At 40.7% G+C, this 15,044-nt stretch overlaps 1 protein-coding gene across 3 annotated transcripts in view; it reads left to right on the top strand.

The window, feature by feature from the left end:
- Positions 1-15,044, top strand: part of diaph2 (diaphanous-related formin 2) — a 344,506-nt gene that overhangs the window by 86,396 nt on the left and 243,066 nt on the right. For all 3 annotated transcript variants that reach the window (XM_061079060.1, XM_061079061.1, XM_061079059.1), the window contains one exon: positions 5,448-5,587. In XM_061079060.1, the coding sequence (XP_060935043.1) occupies positions 5,448-5,587 (140 nt within the window). The remainder of the gene's footprint in view (positions 1-5,447; positions 5,588-15,044) is intronic.

The following is a 15,044-nucleotide window of genomic DNA, read 5'->3' as shown; positions in this document are numbered from 1 at the left end:
TTTGTCCAGCTTGAAAGCTGTAAAGTCTAAGATATTGTTTTTCACCTTGAATGGCTTCAAATAAAACTGTTGATCAAAACAAGTTGTTTTTGGACCTAATCACCTCTTGTCCAAGTAACCAGACAACCCACGGGGCTTTAACACATTCCTTCCTTGTTCTGTACCCTTCGAATTTTTAGTTAAATCCAAATCCAAATAGAAAGGGAGAACGATGTGTCAGACCAAGGTCCGGATCAACAGACCAACATTAATTCTGACCAATAGAGGTGTTCTTAGTCTGGACCATGGTTCTGTTGCATTTGAACAGACTGCAGGATGTTGACACCAAACTATAAAAGAAGAAAGAGAAGTGGAAGAGAAGCAGAAATACAGAATTAAACTTGTGGGAGAGCTTCTTTTCAAACACAATGTTTTGAATGATGAGAAATGTTCATTCAACGAATTTGAACTTTTGACTACAGTTGAGTACTGCCCCTGAAGTTTGTTATGCTGGTGGTAATATCAGTGTTTCCCCTAGGATGGAGCTGTAGTTGCTGAAGTAAAAGTAGAACTTGACGAACTTCAGCTTGGAGAAGCTGCTCTCCTCTCTGGTTTTATATTATTGCTAATGATTTCAACAAGAAAATATGTCTGTGATAGTACAGCTTCATCGTATTATTAATGAATTGTAAGTTTATTTGGTAGCATCTGGCAGTGCACCAATTGCATTAGTACTGCACACAGTTAGACAACACTCCAACATCAGACGCTTACCCATCTACAAACCAATGAATGTCTGGTATAGGTAGATGTAGGCGAAAACGACAGGTCGCACAAATGTCATGCAAAACTTGATCAGTGCCCTTAGGACTTAGATGAATTTGTAAGGACTAGTTTGGTTGTTGCATTCTTGTTTCTTCTGTAAATTAGGTCCAAGAATCAGCAGTGCCCATATTTAAATAGACCATGAAGTGCTGTGACGAGTCGTGTCACAGTCAGACACAAAGCCTTGGATGACTTTCATTCTCACCATCGCAGTAAATCATTGTAGCAGGCAGGCTGTGATGAATTACAAGGACTTGAGCACAGACCTTTTCTTCCTCTGTTCTTGCATCACTTGCTAATGGTAACCCGTCGCCACGCAGCACTGCAACGGATACGAGTTAGGAAAACATTTAGAGGGTTGTATATATTTGTGAATGTCTCTGAGAGCGGGAGGGAGCCAGGCTGAATGCAGTCAGCTCTCTCCCAGATAGCTCCCAGGCCAGACACCCTGTCGCCATGTGGTTTTTCCAGTAAGCTGACAATGAACCTGAATAATGTATCTATCCGTGAGTGTGCCGAGCACTGGGCACTGAGGAAGCTGCCAGCTTGTTATGGGCTCATTACAGGTGAAGATGACATGTGGCAGTGCAGCCGCCTTGGCATTGTCTCCCTGCCCTGCCCTCGATAGAAGGCACGACACTCTGTCACTCCCCCTGGGATAGAGAAAGGGAGGCAGAGGTGATGGAGGAGAAGGGAATGAGCCTCAATGCTACCCTAACCCCCCAAAATGAAATTGACAGGCTTGCTGAAGTAATTGCTCCCAGCACTATTTTCTTTGGCAGGAAATACTGTTATCGACAAATAGGGGATTCAATAAGCGGCAGGAGATGAGGCTCTGGGCCGTGGTCAAAAGGCTGCGCCCGTCCTCTACTGTGGAGGTTGCAGTTTCACATGACGCTCCATCTCTCTCTCTCCCCTGCCTTTTCTCCCTTGCTCATTTTCTTTCTCTTTGTATCTACCCTTTACTTTTTTAAATCCCTCCCACTCCCTCCACCTCTTTCAATTTATATGTTGCTCCCTCCTCACGTACGACCCACACACCATCACCCCCCCCCCCCGTCCCTCTATCTTCCCCTGCTCCCTTCCTCTAGGGTCTCTTTTTACCACTTTTGTCTGTTGACTGTTTTTGTCAGTCTGGTGAGGAAATCTGTATTACCCAGTAGCCTCCTCAGATTGTTCCTCCGCTGCCAGCGTGGTGGTGTAATGTTGATATTAATCCCAGAGGATTTCCATTGATTTGGTCTGGGGTCATGAAAAAGCAGTTTATGGTCAGTGTCTTTGGTTTCCAGAGGTCAGTACACGCTGTGAAACCAGAGCTCCGGCTTTTCTGGACATAGTGGTTCGCCTGCTGGGAACCGCTGAGAGGTCGGGAGATAAATAAAAAGTGGGTGATGTTTTTCCTTTCACCGGCCGATGTATTACTGAGGAATTAATGTTCTGAAAACGTAGTTGCCTAATCAGCCATATCCAGAGTGCCTTTTTCTCAGACACTGCGGTGTTCTCGCAATGATTGGGTCAACAGTTAAGTCATTCCCTTCTTGATTATGCAGCGCATATTTTTTTACTGCCAAGTGCTCAAGTTTTATCAGCTTTAGTACATTTTGATCTGGTGTGTTTACTGATGCTAGAAAGCTGTTCTTGTCAAACCAGCTCTATTTATTAAGCCCTGACTCCACCAAAATTCAAGCCTCGGCCAAATGCCAGGTGATTGATCTTCAGACTTGCATGAACCCCCCCCCCCCCTTGTGGATTTATACATTTCACCTGCCGTTATCCTTAAGGCTTTATTTAGCAGATTGCTGGCATATTGCCTCTTCGGTGTCTGCCCGACGTGCCTGCTTTAGCTTTTGTTTTTCATTAAAACAGATCAGCAGTCGGCATTGTGTTTTGAGAGCCCTCGCCCTCTCTTCAGTGAAAACTTTGTTGAAGAGTTGTTGATTTGACTTCTTGGATGGTGGGACAATCACACATATTTTCAGCAGACCGACAGTATATTACGCTGCTGCCTACAACAACGCACGACCTGAGAATACCAATGCCACTCGCTGTTAATCTTTTTCCTCTCACCTTTTGGAGGACAAGGAACACCGACGTGGACTTAATGTTCCTCCTGCATTTCCTGGCATGATTGGATCAGACATGTGTGATGCACTGTTCCAATTAGCTGTTTAAATGGTTCTGGTCCCAGGCCTTTCGGTTGGTCCCTGTCCAGGGAGTAGCAGCCCTATTGGATAATGAAAACTGTAGTTTCTGCCTTCCTCTCAACAGGGAAGGCTCCCCCTGGAGGATCTTCAGGCCCATTCTACTAAAATTGTTATGAATTAATGAGCGCTTTTATGCAGTTTGCCAGGGGAGGACATCTGTGTAGCCGCCTAATAGTCCAGACACCACTCAGGTAGATTCTAGACTTGGGATCTGCAACATCTTGTGCAGTGCACCTCACACTGTTTTTATATTGATATCACAGCAAAACATTTGTCTTTTTTTTTTAGCTTGTTACAGAGGAACATAAACCCTCACATATTCAGATTAAATGGCTAAGTAGGCATTATGTTGTCTACCGATTTCCATGTAGTTTGAAATCAGAAGCCTGGTAGTAAATAGTTATCCATCCTGATCTGAAGCTTTGTATTCTAGATACAGTTTGTCACGTATGTGTTTACTACATGTCATTTTGTTGTTTATTATACAGGATAAATCTTGTTTAGCTGTTGACCATAGTATCTTTGTATTTGTTCCTGCTTGTGAGAATAGAGTGATTGTTTCAGCCTTGCAAGTTCATCTTCAAGCTGAATGATATTGGCATGTTTTTTTAAAGGAGTCATCCAAAAATGTCATAAACCTTTCTATTAGAAGTGATTTCAAGCGTCTATTTTAAAACAGCATGTATGGCCACCAAGGGATTAAAGCACATATATTTTTAAGGATTTAAAAGAATATAATTGTCACTTTTATACCTGTTATACATCACTGTCTGTGGTTAACCTTGTAGTAAAGCTTTTATGAAGTCAAAGCCCCCACATTCCTTCTTGTGGTTTTGTTACCGGTCTGGGATCTTTCTTTTTTTATTCTCTGTCTCATACCACATATCTGGTTCTACTTATATCGTTCATTAGTTTTGAGTCTAGCCGTTCATAGCCTATATCACAGAAGCATGTTTTACAGCAGAAATGTACAACAAAGAGTTCTGTGGCAGGTACTAGTTGAAACATCTCGATGATAATGAGGCTTTTCACCTCTCCCTATTGTCTAATAAGTAGGTTCAGGAAGATAAAAGTGAAGCCAGCTACTCCCCCACATTCACCCAGCGCTGCTTGAGAAATAAGATGAATAGTACAAGTGTTTGTATAGAGCACTGGAGAAAGACAGAATAGACATAAGCATAGAAAACGGATTTCCTACAAAATCAATCTATAGTCTGGGAAAAGAGACAATTATTTGAAACTCAAACTATTTTTTTTAAAAGTGCTGGTAGAATACAGACGGAACATGACAGAGCATATGGTTCCTTTATGTTTTCCCTTTCCAGGGGGAAAATATAAAAACCCGTACTTGTGGAAGGACATTAGTGGACCCCTGTTTACAATTTTTTGGTGTAGCTTTCAAACTGTTCCTCTCATAAAGAGAAGAGCACGCATTGCAGGGGAGCAGCAGGCTTCTATTAACCAGATAAATGAGTTAGCTTATTACTTCCCAAACTGCCCATTAGCTCGGCTCACTTTGTGGGGATCCAGCCGTCCAGGGAGGAACACACGGAGGAGGAATCTGCCCAAATCTCTGGTTCAGGCGGATGTTTTTTGCTATTTCTGCAGCTTCTTTCCTTATTTTGACCTGAAATGAAGCTCATTTTTGAAACATAACCTAAATATTTCTACACAGGTTCAGTGGGAGTACATATAATGTGCATCACGTTATATTAAAATATCTTTCATTGGTATTTATGTTGAGGGTTGTTGCTAGGACACACCACACTACCCGAAGCTCTATGTAAGATACATTGTTGATGTCATTGTGATCTTGGAACGTGAGTGTGTGTGATCGTGTTTTCCTGCTACTGCTGCCAATGAATAGTGTCATTGTTTAAATGTCAGTGTAGCGACATGTCCCCAGCGCCCTCTGTGGAGATTATACACAAGAATCAATTTACCTCAAGCAGGATCTGCTGTAGACACCATGAAGAGCTTAGTGTTTGGGGTTTTTCAGCGACTAGTCCATCATTACAGTCTTGGCTGATTGAGAAAAAGAGAAGTTTTGGCCTGGTTTTTATCACTAGCACCTTTCGTGTGAATCCAAACACACATGCTGCTTGTTATTGATCAAACAACTGTCTCTACTGAAAAAAGATAGTGACCGAGCAATGCGTAATCCTCTTCCTGTGTAGCAGGATGTTTGTTTTCTCATTTCAGTGGAACAATTTTTGTATTTCGAGCCGTATCGATGAAAATCAATGTTTCATCATTGTTAAAAAAACTATTATAATAGTAATAATAACACAAGGTGCTTGATAAGAGGATTCACCAAATAAATAAAGCATATATAATGAATGGATTTGATTGAACTCATTTTTCCTGACATTAACACAGGTGTTGAATACACAGTGATGATATTTATCTAATTTCTGTCCTGTTGTTTCTTATTTCCAGGGCGGACTAAGGAACAGTAAGCATGAGTCTACACTTTCATCGCAAGAATATGTTCACGAGCTGCGTTCGGGCATCACAGAAGAAAAGCTGCTCAATTGCCTGGAGTCCCTCAGAGTGTCTCTCACCAGTAACCCTGTCAGGTAACTCACACTTTCTTTTATACGCTGTACTTAAAAATGTGTTGATTATATGCAAAAATCATCACATATGAAGTGTCATGATGCTGAATAATGTGCCAGCACCTGCTTCTCTTAGATCTGTCATGAACCCATATGAAAACTAAATTTCAGATGTATTTCTCAGCTCTGTCCTGCTGAGCTTTGATTGGCCCATGGGCCTTTCGTTACCAGGCAGGGCCTCAATCTCTCCTGTACTCGAGATCTTCAATTTTAATTTGGTCCCTGGAGTGCAACGGAACCCTCAGTGACAGCAGATCCTCTAAATTATTTACCGGCTCTCTGTTGAGGAGATGTTTCTTAATGGGAATCAATGAATGGTGCATATTAAATGGTCATTGGATAAGTGAAATAGTTTTTCTGTTGACCCGGGTACAGAGGAAGGGCCTGCCAGCGCTGCCCCAGAGGAGCTTTTATGTTATCTGTGTGGTACCAGCACCATTATCGTGGCGTCCCTGTAAAGCAATTAGGAACAAAAGAGGAAAAAAAGAGATACTAATTGTTTTGTGTTGCTAAAATCCTGCAGAGTCACTAGAATAACAGATACTCAAACCCCCATGACTATATTAAGCAATCGTTTTATCAGGGACACCTGTACATCTGCTTTTATTCGAATATCATCGAATTATGCAATCAGACATCAGAATTTTAATTACAAAACCATGCAGAAGCCGGTTAAGAGCAGGGATTTCATGATAACTAATATTTCAGTTGGGTTGCTCTCAAGTATACAGGAGTCTGTGTGTGTGTGTGTGTGTGTGTGTGTGTGTTTGTTACACATCTCTTTGTAATAGAGGAGGAAACAGCAGATCAGCAGATTTTATGTGACACAGGCATGTCCCAGAATTTAAAGAAATGTCTTCAACTAAAAGAATCAAGGCTGTTTGTATTTTATTTCATGTGGTTCCTAATAAATTGCTCAGTGAGTTTATATAGAAATGAACAGAAGCAACACTCCTTTCAAACGGAAGGAGTGGTTATGGAACCATTAATATTCACAAGACGTGCTGGTTGGTAATAGATATTTAGTTTGCTATAAGGGAATAAGAGTAAGTTATATACACTTACAGGAACCATTGATATATTCATAATGTTCTAAGCTTCACACAAATCCACATTTTACATGTAATATGCTATATAATATAATGAATATCTGAGTAGCTAAGTAATTATCCCTGGAGTGATAGTAGAGCTGTGAAGTCGGTCTCTCCAGTCTCCAGCAAGCTGTGGGAAGTCAAGTCAGCTTTTTCACTCGGAAAGGCCAACTGGTGCCAAGGGGATTTAAGGCCAGGCCAGGCCAGGATTGCCCTGTGGGTATTTTCAAATGGCTGAACCTTTGACCAGCATGTAAGGGACCGCTGCTTTATGGAGGAGTCACCTCCCACAGTTTGCCAGGTCCATCCGGGGAGAAAGTCGCTTTCGGGTGTGTGTGACTCTGGGAAGTGTTGACTACCATTCGTCCGTTGCTCGTCCTTACACCCCTCATTATGCCTCTCCTGGGGAAAGGCTCTGGCGATTTTCTCCAAGCAAGGATAAGGTTACTCCTAATTAATATGAATGCACTTAATTATCATGGATCACAACACAGGAAAATCCACATTTGGTTTGCTACACTTCTGACTCCACTATGTTAATGTAACCTTTGTATGGTACGTTATCTTATACTGAAAAAAAAACACGAAGTAGATGGCGGAGCAGTGCATTCATTATTGTTTTAAGTCACACCTTTGGATAAAGATTAGCTGGCTTGTCTTTAAATATTAGTATTTGGGGAAATTGACTATAAATTTCCCCAAAAAAATGTGCAAAGTCCCTGCTAAGAGTCTAGTAATAAGCCTGTAGAAATGGTAATTCTTCTAATTTGTGGATAATATTATACCGTTTATTATACAGTGATAATTTACCTAACAGTTTAAATATCATCACATGTTTTTACCTGCAGGTGCAACCTCCCATTCTGGCAGGAAATGTCAGGTTATAATCAAAAGCTGAAGGCCAGCTAATGTTGTCAAAAATTGTCTAACCTGTGTTTTAACATTTTGGATAAGGCAAGATTAGAATTTTAACATATTAATCAGGCACTTAGTGCTGGAAGAATCACTTGTAAATTGCCTTAAATTCTGGTTAATTCACTTCTGCCTCGAAGCTCCATTTTGCTTAAGATTAAAATATCTTGATGTTATGAATTATATCATTACAGATGAATCCTGTCTCTGTGGGAGGCTCAATATATATATTTTTTAAATGCCCACTCAATAAGTTCCTCTTTGCACTTGTCTACTCTTTTTTTAGGCCCAAAAAAATTGTCTCTGAATGTTTATATTGGAGAAAACTGAGGCATACATTATTTCATCACACTATTAAATCTACTTATTTTACCTGAGGGAGACACCATGCAGATGGGCGGACAAAGAACAGAAATTTACAGAAATATCACATTTTGTATTTTTTGGGCAAACAAGAACAGATCCATTACTTTTTAAATTAGTTTATTAGAATTATTATATCAGAATTATTCAAATGTTCTGCCTGTATTATTGATTATTGATATGATATGACACTGTTTTGTAACGAATGAGCCTGTTAATGCTAAATTAATATCTTACATGATTAGCAACCTTGGAATAAATAGTTTGAGTCGGTCTTTTCACATCTAGCCCAACCTCTTTCTATTAACCTCTATATTAGATGTATCTGGAATGATAATTTGACAATTCAAATTTTAGCCCTGATCCTCCACTATTTATATAAAAGTAATATTGTGATCATTGTTTAAACAGCTGATTGAAAACCAGCTTCTTCAGGCAGTAAACGCAGCTCTGCACACGGACATGAGAGTCTCACCAGGAAAGTGTTGTTGCTCTTCACAGTGCTTACCAGTGCTTTTTGTTTTCCTGTGGTGTTTGGGCAGACGGCTAATTTGCTCCCAGAAGCCTGTGTTTGTCTAATAGTTTAATTGGCTTCGCTGTGCACCTGTTTGGCAGCGCAGGTGGCCACGGGGCCATTGTGCTGAGGGCCTTGTCTCCCAGGCAGTCCCACACAGGTGTGTGGCATGCAGCCTTTGCAGATCTGCCCACAGATGGCATTGCCTGGAGCGCCCGCTGCATCCTCTGCTTCCACTCTTTTCTCCTCATCAACCGTGTTTTCCACTTCCCTTTCTGTCAGAATTTCACAAACCATTGCTTTTTTCTATCTTCTACTTTCTTCTCCCCCTTTTTCGATTTTATCATTTTGAAAACACGCTACAAGTTTCAGATTTACTTATCACAGATTTCTTACTCCACTTGCATGAAGAGAGATGCCAACTTGAAGAAGGTTACAGTCCTTGGATGTTTTTGGTAGGGCTTTGTTTATCCTGTGTTATTCTCAGCTCTCTCTATTTCACATGTGGAAACTGTTTAAAGATCCTTATAAAATCAAGGAGTTTTCAAGGAGTTTTCTGTGTCAATAGGAAAAAGCGTATCTTTAGTTACTGTTCACCACCACCAAAGCAGGACCTCATCTATTTTCTACATTTCATACATGAGAAGGCCTATTGTACTTATACACTAAAGCTGAAAGGAATCGGGTTAAAGCTCACTTTCTGGGATCCATCTCAACTGCTACTACATCAATAGACTTCCCAGTATGAAAAAGGAAAGTGGTTTTTAGTCGTTTTGGGCAGCAGTGCACACATCCATGGGTCCAACCTTTTGAGTTACCTAGGTTTAGTCCTCAGCATTATGCTCTGACTCTGTCAAATCCCAACATGGGCTTCCATATGAGATCTGCTAGCTCTCCGATCCCTGAGACATATTTAAGCAAAAGTGAACTGGCCTTCTTACTTTATACTATGTGAAATCTTGACGCTATAAGCGAGACATTTTCTCAGGGGCTTCTTTCTTGTCGGGTCTTTCTGTGGAGGAGGGAGACATCTGCTGACACCAGAGTTTGTCCCTGTGTGTGGATACTGGAGGTGTGGGTTGTTAGGATGATCTTCTCTGCCACACGGGGGGTGTCTCTGAGTCAGAATCAGTCTCACCAGCTTTTCCCAGTTAAACGCTCGTAGCTGAGCACCCAGGTCTGCTGGGACATCAGTCATGGGCTTTTTACAAGCTTTGAAAGTTCTATACTTGTTAATGTAGAGCTCGCCGTCCTACTCACTGACCCGTTGTGATACTCCAGCACTGACTGAAGTACAGCGGGAGTACTACCTGTATATAACTGAGCAAAAATCTTTAAAGAAGTCGGATTCCCTTTTCCCCCGCTTTTGGTTAAATATATATACCATTGCCCAAACACCACAGGTAAAAGAAAAAAGCAAGGATATATACACTACCGTTCAAAAGTTTGGGGTCACCCAGACAATTTAGGGAATAATAATTACTTTTTTGATATATAGATTTTGGCTTTATCGCCTTGTTTACTAGAAAGGGAAAACAAAGGTATGACCTTGATTGTCACCTCCATATTTTCTTTGGTTCATACTCAAATCAAAACCAAGATAATTAAAAGGTGTCAAACAAGCAACTCCCTTGGCACTGATGTTTCTGTTTTTGATCACACCTTTAGTGTTTTATCTCCGACTCATCCTCCCTTGGCCTCTGGTGTCCACTGTGATCATAACAGCCAATTAACACCAACACAAAGGGTTAGGGTTAGGATCACATCCATCGGTCCATCTGCCTTAGTGACATCCGGATCATATATAAGGATCTAAGCGTCTCACAGGTGGTAGATGCCCCCACGACAGCTCAGGCTGGTAAATCACAAGTGTGCGTCTCTTTGATACTGCAATGACTTAACACAGCACTGATGCAGTAAGTGAATGTAGAGGTTTGAGATATAGTAGACTTCAATGAACCTGTTCAGTCTGACAGATTCTTCACAAATGAAAAACTGTCTCAACTCTAAAGGTTTTGATGTGAAAATAGCTCCCTTTCTGAGTGACTCATCAATAATGGATCCCCTGTATTCACTTTCATGGTGGGTAGAGGCTAAATGGGACTCTATGTCAATTTGAACATTTTAAATATAGTATTTTTAAAAGGCCTGACATCCAAAGTAGAGTTTAGGGAGACATCATACCTAAGGGCACATCAAACAAAGTTCCTGTCCTTCTCAGCACTTTGTAGGGTAATGGGAAAAAAATCTATTTGATTTACTAGGATGAAGATAAAGATGAAATATCCTCCAGATATGGATGAGGAAGGGCGGAGGACTGACACAAACTACCTACGTAGATGCAAAAGTAGTCAAGTTGGGAATAAAACTAGTTTGGTATTATCTTTGCACTATGGGACTCAACTCTCTCGACTCCCAGTTTCATTACATGCTATCCTCTACCACCCTCAAGACCTCAAGGCTGCAGACAAGTTTTCTTTATCAATTGTCAAGGAGAAATGAGATGGTACAGATTCAAAAAATGATACAATAGTTTAGAGAAAGATTCGACTCGTCAGTGAATCCAAATTTATTTTTGTCCTTCAGTTTTCAGGCTGGTACCACCGGTCTCATTTAACTGTAGAGTTTTATTTGACTGTTAAGTTTGACACACATCGTACGACCCTTTTCTCAATGGATGTCATGAGCAGACAGAAATGAAAAAGTTAACTAGTTTTTACCCTTGTGGCTGACTTCACAGACGACGCCCGCCCTTCTTCCTCTGCGGCAGTGAAAACGATTTTGGAGACATAAACGTCCTGACTGTCTGGGTATATTTTAAGAGTGATGCCTATTTGATTTTATGACACCATCTGTTAACCTCCAAGATAGTCATATCTGTTATGGCCCCAGAGTGATACATACATAATTAACAAATATCTGATTTGAATTCCTTATTGATTCTGTTGGAACTTGTCTTGCTCAGGTCAAGGAAATAACTGGCATTTCTGTCAGATATTGTCATTTTTAAGTCTTTATTCTTCATTTTGTTTCTAATACTTTCCTCAGACCTGATCAATTGTGTAACGTTTTGGACACGTATGTCTATTTTAATGATACAGCTTGAAATAAAATCATTGATTTCCTTGACGTTGTATAACTTTAACAGTTCCCAAAAGCCTAAAAATGTATTAATGTTTCCTGGTACTCGGGACATAACCGAAAACCCCCAGACACCTTTTAAATAAACATCTGAGCAGGAAATCTGTCCAATCTGGTCCACGTTCTCGGAGTGATGTGTATTTGTTTCTTCTGTTATGCTCAGGTATAAAAGCATTTATCTCCTTTCCCTAACATACGGAAGTCGTCTTGTCTTCTCCGGCTTTAACGAGCGCTGCAGAGCTGTCCTAATGTTTTAGTAGTTCCCAGCAGGGATCGAATTATCTCACAAACATGCGCTCACATTCTGGTGAGGTGCACGCTGACACGTTGCAAATGTTTTTTATACATGTACTGTAAAAGGTGCCTGCAAGAAAACAAAAAGGCAACTTTATAGCTTTGAAAATAAGATAAAAAAAAAAAACAATCCTGTCTTTCAAAGCAGTGCTTGCCACTGTCTTTTCCTTTTCCTCCTTAAAAGATCAAACTCATCTCTCCAGAAGCCAGAGGAATGTGCGGATACATCATCAACACGATGAACCTTTGTCTCATTCTTCAAAACATGAACATATTTGTCAAACTAGTTCTAATGAATCAGTTCACCAGCTGTACGACTAGTTTCCCTCCTCCTTCACTTAGTGGTGAGTTGGGTTAGGTGTCATTCACATTTGAACTAATACAGTACTGGTACATGGATCTCAGCCGTTTTGTTGTTGTTGTTGTTGTTGTCGTCAGTGCTGCAGGGCTTAAATAGTGATTACTATGATGTTTGATCATGAATCGTATGCAATTCGGATTTATTGGAAGATTTCGGACGCAAAAATACATTTAACATACTTTTTAAGAGCTCTAAATGATGTGTTGGTGAGATATTGCCTAGCCAACCAGTGTCAAAGCATTAAACTGTGATGACTTTGATGACAGCTCTCTGTTTCCTCATGGACTGTGGCAGATGCAAATATAGCTTGTTTTTTTCCCAGGCTATAAAAAACACACAACTCATTATCTTTTAAAAATTGTGTTTTTCAAAATCATGAATCACCTCACAAACCTTACAGATGTTAATACTCCTCTCTACCAATCTGTCACGCTGCTTTTATTGAAGTCACACCCACAAGTACACGCATTTCAAGTTCCAGAAGGAAATATGGAGGAATTATTTTGATCTTTAGAGCGTTTTTTTTAGAGCCACATTCATGGAATCAAGCTGCCTGACACTCAAATATCCCCCCAAACAGTTTTGAGTGCTGCACTTCCCTCTCCCATTCCAAGGCTTACAGCACCAGTCACATGGTGGAGAGCTGTGACCAGGAGATTGTTACCTGCCCTGGCTCTAATACCAATATCAGTACCCAAAGGTGATCGTGAGAAGGTCGTCCGCTGCAGCTGCTGCAAGTTTATCTTTACAGCTTGTGATTTTTTAATCGCTCCGTCATTACATGTTATTTGTGATGCATTTCGTTTAAAAATGCTCCAGCCAGAACAAATAAGAACACATTATGTTGTAGATTTTATGAATTCCGTGAGTCATTTCAAAATAACCTTTTTTAATTACTGCTACTTCTGGTTATAATCTCCTCTTCATGCCTCAGTTGTTCTTGTGACTTCGATCTGGTGAGTCAGCCATTGAGCCCACTGCTGGCACACGCACACAGCACGCTCTCATGCACAACGTGAATGAAAACAGTACAAAATGACCCACCTGTGGGCATTCTTTATGACGAGCAATATTAGATCTTTGTTTCATTCGTCCATTTCCTGTTATAATAGGAGATTAGTAATTGCTCTGATCCGTCACGATGACGCATAAAGAAAAGGAAACCTGTGTGACCACACGTCTTTAAAATAATTATTCGCTGTTCCTAAAGTTTATTTATAAATGAAGTATATAACAGTTATAAAGGCAACGACAATAAATGCTGAAATTGTTTGTGGTTAGTAGTTTTTTAACAGTTTTTTGAGATGTGAAGAACTGGGAGCTACATTTAATATAGGCTATCTAATGTCTGTCATCTGATAAGCCCTGAGCATTACAGTTATTTCAGCAGGCTATTAAATTGATCAGAGCATAATATAGCTCTGTGTTTGCCAGGGTAAGTCACTAAGCAGACACTGGGGGTGCTCGGTTTCAAGCTATAATGCTGAATACAGAACTATTTGTTGCAAAGAGCATCAGGCCTCAGTTGTAGTGATGTAGCACTGGATAGGTCAGTGGTCCCACACAGGAACTGTTGTATGCCTTTGCCTGTAATGCAATGTGAAATATATTGCCCTTGCTCAGAGGCTTTCGATAACACAGGTCCCCACCTAGTCATGACGAAATAATAAAAGTGGTCTATAGACTGAAATCAATGAGCGTACAAGCCATCTCAACACAAGACCAGTGATCAGTCAAACAGAATGGGCGAAGAAGTTTCTACCTCGCACCATTTCCTTCACTGTGGAGTCGCTGGCTGTGACTGGTGATGTGGATTGAACTTTTCATCATGGGCCGTAACGTTTCCCTTGCCAATTATTCGCCAACTCTACACGCTGCTAACTCTTCTCACAGCCCACAATGGTAGTTTTACTAAACTAAATACACAGTGACCTGTTGTATTCCTTTGAGCCAGGGACCGATCACAGCCAAGTGGCACCAGTCATGAAACGTGTCCATAGGAAGTGTAAAGAGCCGTGTATTGTAACAGGATTACACGTATGATGACTGAACTACTGTTGCAGATCTTTTAGTTGAAGCCTTTTCTCGGTGTCTCAGTGAAGCACCTTGAAGTGCAGTGTGGAGTGAGCCGTGTCAAGACAGTCTGGATGATGGAGTGCAAGCAGGCGATGGGCTGAATGTCACCGTTTTTCATAGCAGGCTCACTTCTGCTCAGCTCCAAAATACTGTACATATTAGTAGTAATTTCAATATACATGCACATATTTTCTCAAGGTGGCTCAAGTGTTTAGCATTGTCGCATCACAGCGAGATGGTTTTAGATTTGAATCTGCTGGCTGTCAGGAATATCTTTATATATTTTTCTTATTCGAGATTGAATGTTCTGTTGAAGTTCTCCTCCGCCTCCTTGATAAACTGTTGAACTGTCCAGGGTTTATTCAATGATGCATGTGATGTAGGCGCCAGACCCCTGGTGACCCTGATAAGGTTAAGCAGAATAGAAATGCATTAGATCAGGCATGATTGCATTTGTCATGGCAGCACATGTCAGACAGTGAAATATTTCGGCCGACAAATGCTATTTGACAGGAAGACAATGTCAAGTTAAGTTCCCAAGATAGACTTCTGATTATGATCTTTGGTGAACATACATTTTTGCAGCAAGTTTGTGTCTAAACCTTTATCTATTGGCCAATCTGAAGTTTTCAGTGCATACGTGTCATAGTAGTTAACATATAATTA

This window comes from Limanda limanda, chromosome 10 (genome assembly GCF_963576545.1).
Source record: "Limanda limanda chromosome 10, fLimLim1.1, whole genome shotgun sequence".
Lineage (NCBI taxonomy): Eukaryota > Metazoa > Chordata > Actinopteri > Pleuronectiformes > Pleuronectidae > Limanda > Limanda limanda.
The sequence above is the reverse complement of the archived record's forward strand: the minus strand, read 5'-3'. Positions and strand labels throughout refer to the sequence as shown.